General features: G+C 44.0%; 2 protein-coding genes across 4 annotated transcripts in view; both read right to left on the bottom strand.

Moving 5' to 3' along the window:
• The window catches only part of PCCA (propionyl-CoA carboxylase subunit alpha), a 233,271-nt gene that overhangs the window by 22,124 nt on the left and 194,813 nt on the right, over positions 1-16,334 (bottom strand). The window lies entirely within an intron of this gene.
• LOC132711013 (uncharacterized) lies at positions 6,473-12,317 on the bottom strand. Its single transcript, XM_060688874.2, has 2 exons — positions 11,655-12,317; positions 6,473-11,530 (listed from the first exon to the last, which is right to left on the bottom strand). Exon 2 carries the CDS (start codon positions 9,697-9,699, stop codon positions 6,802-6,804), a length of 2,898 nt encoding a protein of 965 aa, XP_060544857.2. The 5' UTR covers positions 9,700-11,530; positions 11,655-12,317; the 3' UTR covers positions 6,473-6,801.

Here is a 16,334-nt window from a genome sequence, read left to right as displayed (position 1 = left end):
ATCAAAGCCATTAAAAAGAGAAAGTTAGAATATTTTGGACATGTGATGCGACACCCAGAAAAATACGGCATCCTTCACTTAATCCTCCAGGGATAGATTGAAGGCAAATGAGGTCCAGGCAGAAGAAGAACATAATGACTTCAAAACCTAAGGGACTGGTTTGGACTAAACTCAGCAGCACTTTTTCATGTGGCTGTTGACAAAAATAGGTTTGCCAACTTGATCGCCAACATCTGATGATGGATATGGCACAAGGATCCTGGCCCCCACTGAGAGGGCTCGCAACTTGGGTATTCTCCCGGATCTTTGGAAGATCATATGACGGCCGTGGCCAGGGGAGCTTTCTATCGGGTTCACCTGATGCACCAGTTGCATCAGGCGTCCCTTTCTGGACCGGGATGCCCTGCGCACGGTCACTCATGCCCTCGTCACGTCATGTCTGGACTACTGCAACGCTCTCTACATGGGGCTCCCCTTGAAGAGCACTCGGAGGCTCCAACTGGTCCAGAATGCGGCCGCGCGGGTGGTTATGGGTATGAATCGGCGCGCCCACATAACACCCCTCCTGTGCAAGCTGCACTGGCTCCCGGTGGTCTTCCGGGTACGATTCAAGGTGTTGGTCACCACCTTTAAAGCACTCCATGGCTTAGGACAGGGGTATATACGAGACCGCCTTCTGCCATCAACAACCTCCCACCGGCCAATACACTCCCACAGAGAGGGGCTCCTCAGGGTGCCGTCGGCCAAACAATGCTGAATGGCGACACCCAGGGGGAGAGCCTTCTCTGTGGGGGCACCAGCCCTCTGGAATGAATTGCCCCTAGAGCTCCGTCTTAGTGCCGACCTGCGTACTTTTCACCGCGCCCTTAAGACCCTCCTGTTCCAGCAAGCCGGACTGGCCTAATATGAATTTTATTATGGGTGTATGTGTGTTTTAAATTTGCGGGCCAATTTTATATATTGATTTTAATTTGGTTTTAAATTTTATAAATCTATGTGTTTTAATATGGCTGTACACCGCCCTGAGTCCTTCGGGAGAAGGGCAATATAGAAATCTAATAAACTTAAACTTAAACTTAAGAAGAAGAAAAAGATACAGTAGATGGAACAGAAAAAATCTGGACACCCATATTATGAAGGAAGTATCACACAATCTGGAAAAACAATATTTAGCTACTCTCTCTGTGTACTATGGAGACCAAGAACCATTCTTTTTTTAAAGAATAGAATGGAATGGAATAACTTCCAAATGGTGCTAATTCATATTCACTTAAAATCACCCAGAAGGATTCCCATTCTACCCATATGTTCTCAAGCGGTTTGTTGTTCTGTTTCATCATTCAGAATCCATAGTAAACCAATATATTAATTTGACTTTGTGGAAAAGAAACATCACTAATGTAGCTTAATAAGGTAAACTAAGTTAACCCCTGAAGGATTTAGCAATGCAAGAAATCATATTTTTGAAAAACTCAACTCATCCCACAATCTGTGCTGAAAGTAGATGATGGGTTTCAGGTCTGGAACATGTGAAAGTCACTGAGAAAATTATATTACTTAATTTTTCAGTTAAAAGGCCAAAACAAACTTGCTTGCTAGGAAACGAAAAAAGGCCATTGTGAAAAATTAAGAGATATAGACAAATGCCAACATAAAAACTTAACGAAATTGCTAAACCATTGAATGACTGGTAGTGGTGGCAATTCCAACTCCTTTGGTGACTCCAGGAACCTGTCAGCTAAAATAAAGAGATTATCTTCCTCCTCTGAGAGTTAAGAAACACATTATTTGATGAGCTTGCCACCCCGTTCAGTGTAGAAGAATGAAAGCATAAAGCATGAGACAGGTGGTTTCAGTTTCTAGCAGCAAGCACAGGCAACACCTTACTTCTAGCAGTGCAGATAGCAATATATTGCAATGGGTGAACATTTTTCTGAAAACAGGTGAACTAAATCATGATGTGATAGAATGGTTCCTCAACCAAGCCTGTGCCATACAAGAATGGTGTTTTATTTAGACTGTTTTGGATATCAGTATTAAAGGCTGTTTTTTTCCATTCAGACCAATCTATCTAAGGGCCAAGTGAAGTCAGTTGGTGAACTGATAGTTTTCAGTATTTTAAACTTGTGAAAATATCTACCATCCGTGACTTCCGAGTTGTCCTGTATTGAGACCATTGTTCTACCTCCAAAAATTATCCAATATTTCAAGCAGCAAAACCACATGTGGATCTCCATGGAAAGAAGGTGAGATTCCAGTTTTAGGAAGAAATGCAACACACAGTGGGGTACTTGTGACCAAGTTTGCCAACAGTTTAGACTGAACTATCTCTAAAAAGCTTAAGTCATGATAACACCATATCTACATACAAGCTCATAGATGCCAAATTAACTTGGCTCTGAAAATTTTCATTGAAGCTTGGATATGATTCTTGTCCTGACAGTTAGAACAATGCAAAATGCTAGTGGTAATGTTGCTATTAATTTCAGGTCACCAAAGCTTAGAGATATACCAAAATAAAAGCTTTAATTTGCTCAGTGCTAAAGCCATTAATATTCCAACAGTGACAGGGAGAAAAGCCCTTTACTGAAAAGTGATTACTTTAGTTATACAATCCCTAACAGCATCTTGTTGCAAAAGTGGGCAAGAGCATACATAAGAATCTGATGTACTAATGATCAAGGAAAATTGGCTCTAAATAAGAGGGAGACTGGACCTAGGCCTCTTATGGGGGAGTAGCTACTCCAAACTGATTATGAATTTGAACACACACACACCCTTGGACTCCGCCTAGTCATCTCTTACACCTTGTTTGCAACAATAATTAAACAAAAACATATGGAGATTATCAGATGTCTTTAAAACAAGCATCCCTTCCTCTATCTTCCTCTATATCTTTCCTAAGATATACTGTATCTGAACAATGAAACTCTATGTAATTATTATAGTTGACATCAATCTATATATTTAATTATTTGTTAAGAACATTTATATATCATAAACTCCACAAGCAACTGACCCATAACCTAACACTCTATCTTTGCCTCCATATAAACAATCCTATTATCCATCCTAAATTTCAAAACTCAATAAAAAAGCCCCTTTCAACTTAACTGTGAAATGTGGTGAAGGAGACTTTGTTGTGCAAATGGAAAATTCTCTCCCAAATACCAAGGGAGAAATTGTGTTCATTTTTGGACTCTTTTTCCCCTAAACTAACCAAGTATATTCACTGTACAATCTTCTTGTTCTTTCCCAATTCACTATCTGATTTCAGCCATTTAATTATTCCTCAGCTGTGGAGGAGTGGACACAACAGACTCTCATGAAAGCAATTTAGGAAATGTAACCCAACATATCAAAAGAGAATGAGATTTGAGAAGGTTAGGACAGACACTAAGCAGACTTGTCAACAGTCTGATTTGGCAAATAGCAATGTTTTGTCGACTGTTAAACCAGCTTCTTGTTCTTGAATAATTGTTGAGCTATTTAAAAAAAGTTTTTTCTTCTGATCTTTGGAGTTCATTAACATAATTTTAATGACCAATTTTTGATGAAGAAAAAGGCTGGAAATTTTGCCTCAGTTGTACTATATACAGTACCTAAAAGAACTAATAGCCTTGCTACTCTTGACACAAAGAATGCCAAAAGGTTGAGTGAGCTGCCCAACGAAACCACAGATATGTGAAGTTTATTAACAGAAGGGCACTAATGTGTATTGTTCTAGATGCTGCAGAGGCAATTTCTTAATATGTAGCAATTATTGTAATTATATGATGACAGCTTAATGCTCAACTAATTTCAATAGCTCCTCCCAGATGCAATCCTGTAACCTCCAACTTGATGCGCAATAAAAGAAGGATCCCTGCGTCTACCATGACACTCAGGTTCAGAAGTTGAAATTTTAGTCACCAGGCTAATAAACAGCTGCACATGATCCTCTTTTATCATTAATGGAACTGACACACCCAAAGAAATGCAAGCTAGAACTGAATTACCAATGGATCTCATGAAATGGAAACAAATCGAGACAGAAATAAACTATGTTGATTACATGGAAATAACATCTCCCAAGTGTGCAGCTAGTTGACACAAATGGAAATGCACGGAGGGGGAAAAAAAGAGCTGTGAAGCCGAGTTCCTAATCATTAATCACTTTTTTTCCCTCATGACCATTTAAACCATCCCATTACAGCCTGCAGCAATAGGGAAAAATCCCCATCGGTTGCATGTCAGCAATGATGGTGTTAACAGGAGAAAATATATGGTTTGTTCACTTAGACTCAAGTCCCACAACATTTGCTACCTTTAATTGAAAAAGGCAGTTAAACATGAAGTAAATCATTCGATTAGCTTAGGCTATTTGATAACATCCAATGGATAGTGTCAATATGTTATACTGACACAATCCATTATTTAATCATTCCTGGCTGTACACATAGATTCTGATGTTACTGGAAACTAGTTCTTTCTCTCTCAATCTCTTTCTCTCTGATTTAGTCAAAATAAAAAACAGGGAGGAACAACTTTCATCTCAAGATGAGTTTTCTAAAATAATCATAACAGTAAATGTTACAATTTGTGTTCCAATTATGTGCATCATTTACGGACTTTTTAAGAACCCAAATAAAATAACTGCTAAAGAGGCTTAGTCATCCCCCAAACAGTTGTGAGATGGGTAAATGCAAAACAGTAAAAGACAAACTTGTGACGATGCTCCCTTCCATACTCTGAGGACCTCTAAATACTATCAACACTCTTTTTGTCTTTTTATGAAGCAGATTATCAGCCCTACTAGATAAATCAAGCCAGCAAACTAACCTCCTAGGAAAATTAGTCCCACTATACACAGCCCCTGGGTGTGAGCTGTTCAAAACCAGGATTGCCTATGCCCAATGTTGGAAACAGCCATGCACACCCACAGAGAAACTGGTCATACAAAAGAAATGCGCAGAAATGGACAAATTAACGCTGAGTTTAAAAGATAAAGAGGCATCGATATTTTACAATGTGTGGGAACAGTGGTATAACTGGATAGAACGGAGATTAAAGATAGATAGTTATTAAGTAATAGATAAAATAAGAATGTAAATACGCACAATTTAATTTTTGTAAATAATGCATGAATTACTCTTACAAGAAAAACACCACAAATAGCTGTTGTTGAGTGAAATTATTTTTTATGTTTTTAATGTAATAAAAGAAAAAAATGAGATATACAAAAATTATCACGTCAGTTAATACTTAGTTGGGTAACCTTTAGCATGAATTACAGCCTTACAAGGCCTTCCTGTGGAGTGAACCAAGTCTTTTAGTTCTGCAGCTGTTATAATGTGAAACCAAGATTGAATGATTGCTTCTATTAACTGGGTTGTATTGCTGGGTCACTTGTGACTAACAGGTTTCTTTAGTAGACTCCACAGATTTTCAATTGGGTTGAGGTCTGGGCTATTCCCAGGCCATTCCAGCAGTGGAATATGATTATCTTGAAACTCCCCCCAAAAGTGGTCTTATTATCCATCAAACCTCAAAAATACACTTTTCCCAAAAGGTTTCTACAATTTTGGCCACTACTGTATAACACTATTTAGCTCATCCCAGTTCTTGCCTTAAAATACATCGACCTAAAAGGGAATAATAAAGACAGAATGGCAGATAGGTCTTGGCACATGGTTCCTAAAGGTGAATCACAGCTGTGTCAAATAAAGAGGATATCTGGGATAAGAACTGCTGATACTTTCAGGCTCAAGTTAACTGGCAACAAGGAAACAACCCTTCCCACAGTCTTGAAAGTAGACTGTGCAAGTTACCTGGCTGGAAGTTGGCAATCAAAATGCTATACAAGGCTATTGGTTCAATTAAACAGTAAGGTTTTAAGCATGTCAGTAAGAAAAATGAAGCTACTTCAAAATGTTATTATTCTAGGTGCAAAATATAGTAACTCTCTACATGACTTAAAGATGGGGAAGAGGATAACTAATACTCTAACAGGTATGTACATTTCATTTCTCCTGTCTCCAAGAGTTTCCAGTCCAAAATTGGACTACTCTGTAATTCTTCAAAATAAACTAACACTATCATTATCATAGGGAGACAAAGGCTGATGAATTTTTAAAATGTTTTCTCTATTTATTAACATTTAAACAAATGTACGCTGTTGCTCTTCATTTTCCCCATATTGCAACAGATGCATATTTCTAGCATTTATGCCATAGTGCCTCAAGATCTGACATTATTACATGTCTGTATTTTATTATTTTATTGTTTAAAAGATGGATCTGCTTTAATAGAGAAAATTCATTCAACAAGTCCTCCAATGATTTTAAAAAAAAGGCTTACTGGGCTTAGCTCTTTAATGACTAGTAAATTTGAGTACAATGTGTTATAGATGTCATATACATATCACTGTCATACGAAATGGTACTTTCAGGGTACCTAAATTAGTCCACAGAATGAACGTTGTCTCACCTGAACGTTCCTTTTCAGGGCGATGCTAAGCAATTCCTCATTGGGATCTCCCTCATATCTTGTTAGGGACTGAGAGTGTGCTGTGCCTTTAAATCTTCTGCTGGCCACTCCTCCCTGGCTCCTCAGCACGGCAGTTTATTTCTCGAAGGTACCTTACAGTAGTCGTGATCTGAGGAGGAAAAAACAGGAAGGAACCCGCTCCCGTCCCAGACAGCCTGAGAGGAGGGATGAATTGCTTAGCATCGCCCTGAAAAGGAACGTTCAGGTGAGACAACGTTCATTTTCCATGGCGATGCTGCGCAATTCCTCATTGGGATATGCCCAAGCACCCGTCTATTGGGGGGGAGGCTGGCTGGGTCCCAGGGTCCCAGGGGAGTGGACAGATTGTAATACCCTCCGGCCAAATGAAGCGTCTGCAGAGGCGAAGGTATCGATCTTATAATGGCGAACAAAAGGTGAGAGTGATGTCCACGTGGCAGCTCGGCAAATGTCCAGGATAGACGCTTGGGTTGACCACGCCGCCGACGTGGCTGCACTGCGTGTTGAATGTGCCCAAATTCGCCCTGGCACCTGCTTGCCCCTAGCGCCATAGGCCGCGGAGATACAGGCCCTGATCCATCTGGCTATGGTTTGAGATGACACCCGTTGGCCCATGGTTGCCGGGTGGAAAGACACGAAGAGTGATTCTGACTTACGAAAAACGGCAGTCCTGGCAATATAACGGCGTAGTGCCCGGCGTACGTCGAGGGTATGCCATTGGGTCTCTAAAGGGTGACGGGGTTCAGGACAAAAGTCAGGGAGGATAACCTCCTGTTGTCTATGGAAAACCGAATTGATTTTGGGAACAAACGAGGGGTCTAGTCTAAGGACAACCAAATTGGGTTTAAAAATACAAAGGTCGCTGCGAATCGACAGGGCGGCTAGTTCAGAGACCCTCCGAGCTGACGTGATGGCAAGTAAAAAGGCCAGCTTCAGAGACAAAAACTTAAGGCTAACAGAGGCTAAAGGCTCGAACGGAGCAATCGTAAGAGAGTTCAAAACAAGAGGTAAGTCCCAAGTAGGGTATCTACGAATGGGAGGAGGCCGGAGATTCGTAGCACCCCTTAAAAAACTACGAATACGGGGATCCAGAGTCAGCGAGCCGGAATCCCCTGGCCCAAGGACAGTTGCTAAAGCAGCCACTTGTCTTTTGAGGGTCGAGGGGGCCAGACCTTTGGAGAGGCCCGCTTGGAGGAAGTCTATAACGTTAGGTACAGTTGCGGACGTAGGGTCCGTATGCTGGGAGGCACACCAAAGGCAAAAGGCCCTCCAGGAGGCGTCATAAATTCGGACGGTGGACGGGCGTCTGGCCGCTTGGATGGTAAGTATGGCATCATTTGAGATGTTATCTTTCCTCAGGCGGACCCGCTCAAACGCCATACGGCTAATTGCAGCCACTGGGGGCTTGGATGTAGAACCGCCCCCTGGCTGAGCGAGACCTGGTCCTGGGGAATTCGCCACGGTCGATCTACGGAGAGGCTCACCAAGTCGGCGAACCAGGGACGCCGAGGCCAGTGGGGAGCGACCAGCAATAGATCCGCTTTCTCTAACAACAGTTTTCGGATCACCCTTGGAATCAGTGGGATGGGGGGAAAGGCATAAAGGAGACCCTGAGGCCAGGGACTCCTCAGGGCGTCGCAGGCTTCGGCCCCCGGGCAAGGGAACCGTGTGACAAACCTCGGTAGCTGTGCGTTGTCTGGACTGGCGAAGAGGTCCACCAGGGGAAGGCCGAACCGACGTGTCAGCTCCCGAAACAGGTCGGGATGCAACCTCCACTCCGACTGGTCCAGATGTTGTCTGCTCAGCCAGTCCGCAGTAATGTTCGCCTTCCCGGAAATGTGCTCCGCCCTCAGAGACAACACATGAAGCTCCGCCCAGTCCAACAACGCTTCCGCCTCCCTCATGAGAGCAGGGGATTGGGTACCCCCCTCCCGATTGATGTGGGCTTTTGCTGACATATTGTCCGTGAGGACAAGGACATGCCGGTGGCGGAGGGACTGTTGAAAATGTAGCAGTGTCAGACGCACGGCTCTCAACTCCAGAACGTTGATACTGTCCTGAGAGTCTGCCGTCGACCAGAGTCCCTGGACCACCAGAGAGCCCAGATGACCACCCCAGCCGGACAGACTGGCGTCCGTGGTAATCACTAACCTGGAGACCACGTGGAAGTGGCAACCTCTGGAGAGAGCTTCCGACATCCACCACTGGAGCGACTCCCGTACTGGGCTCGGAAGCGACACCGCGATCTTGGAAGAACCCAGGCCCCGGCGCTGGAAGGGCAGGAGGAACCACTGGAGTGGTCTCGAGTGACGATGTGCCCACGGAACTATATCTAAACAGGAAATAAACTTGCCGAGCAACCGAGATAAAGTTATCAGAGACACTCGCCTCAAGGACAGGGTATGCCGGACCACATCCGTGATGTTCCTCCGTCTCTCTTCCGTGAGGAACACTTGAAGCGCCTTTGAGTCGATGCGGGTTCCCAGATGAACGATGGACCTGGTCGGGGAGAGGTGGCTCTTTTTGTGGTTTATAGAGAAGCCATGGAGTTCCAGGGCCCGACAGACCCGCTGCATGTCCTGCTGAGCTTGAAGGGGGGAATTGGACAAAATTAAAATATCGTCGAGATAGCACAATATGCGGATTGGAATCAACCGAATGGTGGCAGCAACTGCTGCTAACAGTTTGGTGAACACCCTCGGAGCAGACGAAAGCCCGAAGGGCATCGCCCGGTACTGATAATGTTGGCTGTTGTACACAAAGCGGAGGTACTTGCGATGGCGGGGGTGGATTGGTACATGCAAGTAAGCTTCCTGCAAATCGATGGAAGTCATAACATCGTCCCTTCGAATGCAACCCAGAATGGTCCGGAGGGACTGCATCTTGAATCTCTTGTACCTGATGTACCTGTTGAGGTACTTGAGATTCAAGATGGCCCTCCACCCCCCCGAGGCCTTGGGAACCAAAAACAGGAGAGAATAAACTCCCTTCCCCCGTTGCGATAGAGGAACTTCCTCTATTGCTCCAATCCGAAGAAGGTGCTGGATTTCTGAGTTGAAATTGTTCAGTTTGTCTCGACGTCGGGGCACTGGGGAACGAACAAAAACACGTTTGGGAAGGGTCCAAAATTCCAGAGTCAATCCTACCCCCACAGTACGATGAACCCAAGGGTCGGAAGTGGAGGTCTCCCATTGGGGTAGAAAGTGAAGAAGTCGCCCCCCAATTGGGAAAGGTTCGAGGGAGTCATTTTCCCCTTCTGGAAGAACGGGTTCCGGCTCCGGCTCCCTTAAAGGGTCGTCTGGAAGAGGATTGGAATCTCCCTCTGTCACTATTGCCCTGCCTTCCTGCAAAGCGGTCGGAACCTTGTGAATATCCTTGTGAATACTGACGACCATAATAGGACCCCCTGGGCCCTGACTCTCCCCGAAAGGGCTGCCTTTGACTATAAGGTGTGAACCTGCGCTCTTGCCTACTGTAAGAAACAGGCAAGACCTTACGTTTATCTTTCCCTTCTATTAAAATTGGATCCAATGCTGCCCCAAATAAAGAGGACCCGTGGTAAGGGGCAGATGCTAATCTCCACTTTGATTTGGAGTCAGCCTTCCAGGGTTTAAGCCACAGAAGTCTACGTGAGGAGATGGAAGAAGCCATGGCCCTGGCTGCAAACCGGGCCGCATCCAAGGATGCGTCCGCCGAATATTCCGTAGCGGCCACCAATTTGTTGAAATCCTGGGCAATTCTGGTGTCCCCCGGTGGCAACCTCTCCTGCAACTGCCGAAGCCATATTAAGGTGGCTCTGTTAAAGAATGAGGCGGATGTTGCAGCTTTCACCGCCCAGGCCGCAGCTTGGTGCGTTTTACGGAAGGAAACCTCCGTCTTACGTTCATCAGCTTTCAACACCTCCACAGCGTCAGATGATAAGACAGCCGAGGAAGATAGGCTCACAACAGGAGGATCTACTGATGGAAGGTTGAGAAGGGCCTCCAGAGCCGGGTCAGCACAATACAGCTTTTTATCGTGGCCGCTGGGAGCAGACAGAACCCCGGGCGAATCCCACTGTCTTTTAATAACCTCTTTAAACAAATCAGGACACGGGATATAGTCATGATCAGGAACGGGTACAGCGAAAAGCTCGCCATGCGGGTGCGTACCAGAAGACCCCTGAAGGTTAGGATTGACGATGGTACCCATGTTTGTAGCTGCCTTAGCCTTTCTGAGCAAAGTCTTAAAGACAGCAGGTCTGAACAAGGTGGCAAAGGCCGGCCTTTCAGGGGTCACTTCCTCATCATCTGAGAACTCTGGCTCAATCTGTTCTCCCTCAACTGAGTATGATACCTCACTTGGAGCCTCTAAGGAAGGCTGGGGTGCCTGGGCAGGCAGGGGAGGGGGTGGAGGAGGGGGTGGAGGGGGGGGTGGAGGGAGAGGAGGAGGATGCATAGCAGGAGGATGCCCACAAGCAGGCATGGAAGAGGCTGGCCTCTGACAAGTATGACACCCAAACTGGGACTGTCCCCCTTGCTGAAGGCCTGAGGTGATTGCCTTAGCCAGTGCATCTGTAAATAGGGCCTGGAAGTCTAATTGAGGGGCCCAACCTAAAGCCTCCTGAGGCCTCAGACCAGCCGCCGTGGGGGTAAATGACGCTGAAGGTCCCGGCTTATCAGGTAACATGGGTGCCTGAGGTAAATCAGAAGGCATATCTTGTGATGCCAGATGGGTCGTCTCTGAGCCCAATGGATCCAGTTGAGGAGAGGAAGACTCCAGAACCACCTCCCCTGCGAGTTGGGCTTGTTTTTGAGCCCTGGAAAATTGTTTCTCCAGGGCATTGTGTCTCCGCTGTTCCTCCCTGTCCGAAATAGTTAAATGCTGATTAGCTGAAGAGGCTGAAGCCTGGGTAGCAGGCCTTCTTTTTGAGGCCTTCTTTGGCCTGGGAGGAACAGGAATCTGTTCAGGGTCAGACGAAAATTCTTGGTCGCCCATGGTGGTTAAATACAGGCAATCAACCCAGGAGTCTCCAAGGAAGATCCTAAGGAGAAAGGGGAAATTGTGGCCTAAGAACAGGCACCAGAATTCACCCTCAAAATGGCCGCCGTGACCTCAATGGCGCCAAACTAATTGGCGCGAATCTCCCCTGACAGGAAAATACTCACTCCAATGTAGATCTCAGGGTGAGGTATTTCAAGAGCGCCAGGAAACAATTGCCCCTGAAAGCGCCGCCTCGCCAAGGAATCAACAGCTGGAATCCACAGGAGCAAAAAATTGGCTTAAAGGCAATTCGCTCTAATGGCAGCCGATCCAGTTCAAGCAGTCAGCAAAATCCTTCTGATCGGCAAGGCGCGAGAGGCAGCCGCCCCTTGAGCGCCGCGAGGCTAAGGATAAGGCAGAGTTTGTACTCGGGGCCCCCCAAGCAGGTACTCTGCAACCGCCAACTATTGGGGAGCAAAATGGCGGCGCCGGGGCGACCAGCGGACCAGCAGCCCCAAGCGCACGCCGGCGGCCAAGAAAAACAGCTCGAAAGCCGTTCAGAGCTCCTAACAAGGGAGGCTCTGCTCGCTGCTGAAGAAAGGCCGGGGCTTCAAGCTAATTATAAAGCGAAGCCCACAGAAGCAGCCGGAGGCTTGCTGCCACCGCAGCAGCCTCCTCAGAGAAAAAAAACGCTCCCACTCTAAATAACAAAAATCTACCTAAAAATATTAACTATATACACTATTTACAAAAAGAAAGAGATTAACTAAGTATAAAGGCAAAAAAGTCTCACAGAAGTGAGAGAAACTATACTCACGTCCCTATTCTAAGACTGAGAGAAATAAACTGCCGTGCTGAGGAGCCAGGGAGGAGTGGCCAGCAGAAGATTTAAAGGCACAGCACACTCTCAGTCCCTAACAAGATATGAGGGAGATCCCAATGAGGAATTGCGCAGCATCGCCATGGAAAAGAGGAAGAAATATTCACAAAGGCAATATGAATATCTAGAATTATTTATAAAGCAACACTGAATTTTAAAAGACCTACTCTCAACAAGCAAAAAAATATTATGTTAATATACCAAATAGTTTCATCTGATACTATTTAGAGATTTCAAATACATTCGATAACTAAGAAGCTTTGTTAAACACCATTATATGATTTTCTAATATCACAAAAGAAAAATCAACTTAAAGCAACCTACTGTCTGTGAGACTCCCCTCTCCAAGATTTTACAAAATAATCAGTAGCATTATTTTGTCTACTGATTATACTCACAATTTTTTTAATTAAATAGGCTTGTGTAATCATGCTGTGTAAGACCTGCTTTTCATTTTCTTATCTAGATAAAAATCGTTAAGACTTCATCTTAATGATCAATTAATTAAAAATTATAAAAAGATCGGTTACATTATCTTCAATTCCTGAACTTTGTTTTCAGATTTATTTTAGCCAATAGTAACGTCTGGTTTAAGTGACTAACACTTCTATAGCAAATGCCTCAATATTTTCTGTACTTTGCCCCAACTCAAAAAGTAAAGAACATGTTCTAGAAAGATAATCGTTTCGGGAATTATTTTGAATGCTTGCACATTTGTGTATTTTTCCTTCCAGTTTTTTTTTTCTTATAGTTATTCCAATAGGGAAAGAAACTGACCTCAAAAGTCATTAGAATTAAAAACACTGGTAGCCATTATATTTGAGGGAGTGGAGGAAAATATCACAGTTAGTCATAACTTCCATGGCTTTGTAGATTTGACCTTAACTATTGGGACACAGGACTATGTAAGACTGACCTAAATTCTGTATATAAATGAAAACTGAATATTCAAGGATAACACTGAACTGTATCTTCACAGGAGAGGTTGATCACAGAGTAGAAAATAAGCACACTTAGCTTGAGATGCAGAATAAAATCCTTTAGAAAAAAACTAAACAAAACATTATTTTGTTTGAATAACAGACCTTCCCAAGCCATTGTTGCTGTTAGTTGCAAAGTTGTGTCCGATCTATCGCGATGCCATGGTTACTCCAGGCCTTCCTGTCCTCTACCATCCTCTGGAGTCCATTTAAGCTCACGCCTACTGTTTCAGTGACTCCATCCAGCCACCTCATTGTCATCCCCTTCTTCTTTTGCCCTCAATCTTTCCCAGCATTAGGCTCTTATACCAAAGTTAAAAGAGGTTTGTGATATGAAGTCATGGACTGTTTCATCTATTGCAACTGATGTGTGTGTGTGTGTGTGTGTGTGTGTGTGTGTGTGTGTGTGTGTGTATCAGTGGTGAAATCCACATTTTTTTATTACCCGTTCTGTGGGCGTGGCTTGGTGGGTGTGGTGTGGCTTGGTGGGTATGGCTTGGTGGGCATGGCAGGGAAAGGATACTGCAAAATCTCCATTCTCACCCCACTCCTGGGGGAAGGATATTGCAAAATCTCCATTCCCACCCCACTCCAGGGGAAGGATACTGCAAAATCCCCATGCCCTCCCCAGTCCAGGGGAAGAATATTGCAAAATCTCCATTCCCACCCCACTCTGGGGCCAGTCAAAGGTGGTATTTGCCAGTTCTCCAAACTACTCAAAATTTCCCCTACCAGTTCTCCAGTACCATTCAGAACCTACATATCTGCATGTATGTATTTCCAAACTGTGTTGATTGTAGCATATTTGAACGGGCTAAAAGAAGTTGGCCAGATAGATCAAAGCTATGTTGACAATTTTTTTTATTGCAAGAGTATAACTTTCACTTTTAAGGAGATGGTGAAAAAACTAAAAACTGTATTGGCTCTTTTGGAAAAAAAAGTCCTGGAAATGATCTATTTGCAAGATAAATTAATTCTCAGATTGTACTACACTCTGAATTCAGGCTCATAAGAAACTGATCTGGATTGCCTCGATGGATATAATTTATTATGAGTGAGCCTTTTATTATTACAGATAGTCCTTGATTTACAACAGTTTCATTTAGTGACTGTTCAAAGTTACAACGGCACTGAAAAAAGTGACTTATGACCATTTTTCACACTTACGACTGTGGCAGTATCCTCATGGTCACGTGATCAAAATTCAGACACTTGGCAAACTGACTCATATTTATGACGGTTGCAGTGTCCCAGGGTCATGTGATTACCTTTTGCAACCTTCTGACAAGCGAAGTCAATGGGGAAAACCAGATTACTTGGCAACTATATTACTAATTTAACAACTGCAGTAATTCACTTAACAACTGGAGCAAGAAAGGTTGTAAAATGGAGCAAGACTCACTTAACAAATGTTTCACTTAGCAACACTTGTGGCTCAATTTTGGTATGTATTTTGTCTCTTTGTATAGATCTGTCTCATTATCTCTCTGAGATGTCTCCAAAGGCTTGGGATTGAAGGCATTTGATGATGATGATGATTCTGTTCCTAGTTAAAATATCAAATTCAGAAGATAGCATTTTCTATGATTTAATCCACATGCTCCTTAACAGATATAAGAAGAGTCTATAAATGGTAATTAAGAGATTTGTGATATAATATTATCAATGTAACATCTTGCTGTATTTCTCTTTATATTTAAATCACTTTTTGCTTATATAGGTTATGGATTGCTATGTAGTAAGAGAAATCCTATTTAGAAGAAGTTCTTTGAAAGAGTGTTTCTTGGGTCCACTTACTCCTGGGAAATTTTTGGAAATGGGATTTTCTGATGCTCTTTTATCATATTTTGCTATTGGAGGCCAAGGGTGTATTTACTAGCTGCAAAACCTATTTTACCAGTTTCAGCTCGTACACTATTGTGACCACTTCTACAACAAGACACCAGGATTATCTTAAATTATTCACTGGAAGCTTTTAAATTGTGTTCTATGAAAGTCTGTCCTGGAGTCAGTTTAAATTTGCAATGAAGGAAAAATGCAGTGTTTAGGATATTTAGATGAACATTAGCGCTGTTCACATAGTAAACAAAATTGATCACATTTAAAAGAGATATTTCCAGTGTCAACTTAAATATGCTTTTCTTTGTATGTGTAATGCTTTTTGATATTCTTCTGAAAATTGGGTAGACATCTTTGATGCAAACTAGTTTTTCAGCTATCATTCAGTCATAATTTTTTATTCTACAATGGTCAGACCACACACATTCAGCTAGGAGCAGAGAATTAAGATGTTAAGAAGCCTGGAAAGAAAATCTTATAAGGAACCACTGGAGTTATTGGGTATGTTTAGCCTGGAAAAGATGGCAGGAGTCGAAAGAGCTCCCTGAAGGCCTTTCACGTAGAAGATGGGGAAAATGTATTGTATTTAGGGTCATTTCAACTACAAGGATGTATATTTCAGCTGGATATCAGAAAATAAAATTCTCCTGATATAAATAGTTCAAAATGGTATAGGCCAGTAATGGCTAACCTTTTTGCCATCGCGTGCCAGGAGAGGGGGGGGCGGGGGAGGGTCGCGCGCGCACGTGCCCACGCGCATGTGTGCGCAACCCCCTCCCCCCCCCCCGCTCCTGGCACATGATGGTCTGTAGGAGCCTCTCTAGGAGTCTCTGGAGGCTGGGGACAGGAAAAAAAGTCACTTCCTGTCCCACCGGGAGTGGGGAAATGGGCCCTTTGAGCCTCCATAGGGCCTCCAAGGAAGTGGGAAAGGCTGTTTTCACCGTTCCCAGATACACAGAGAGGATCTGGAGCCAGGTAAGAAAAAAAAACGGGCCTTCCCCACCCCACCCCCAGGCCCTCCAGAGGCAGGAAACAGCCTGTTTCCCTACTTCTGGTGGGCCCAGAAGGCCCGAAAATCAGCTGGCCGGCGCACGCATGTGCCCCAGAGCTGAGCTGGCGTGCCCACTAATATGGCTCCGCGTGCCACCTGTGGCACGCATGCCATA

Source organism: Pantherophis guttatus, chromosome 5 (genome assembly GCF_059756535.1).
Source record: "Pantherophis guttatus breed Tessera chromosome 5, ASM5975653v1, whole genome shotgun sequence".
Lineage (NCBI taxonomy): Eukaryota > Metazoa > Chordata > Lepidosauria > Squamata > Colubridae > Pantherophis > Pantherophis guttatus.
The sequence above is the reverse complement of the archived record's forward strand: the minus strand, read 5'-3'. Positions and strand labels throughout refer to the sequence as shown.

Coding starts and splice junctions, on each gene's coding strand:
- LOC132711013 (XM_060688874.2), bottom strand. CDS start 9,699: ATGGGAGACCTCCACTTCCGACCCTTGGGTTCATCGTACTGTGGGGGT.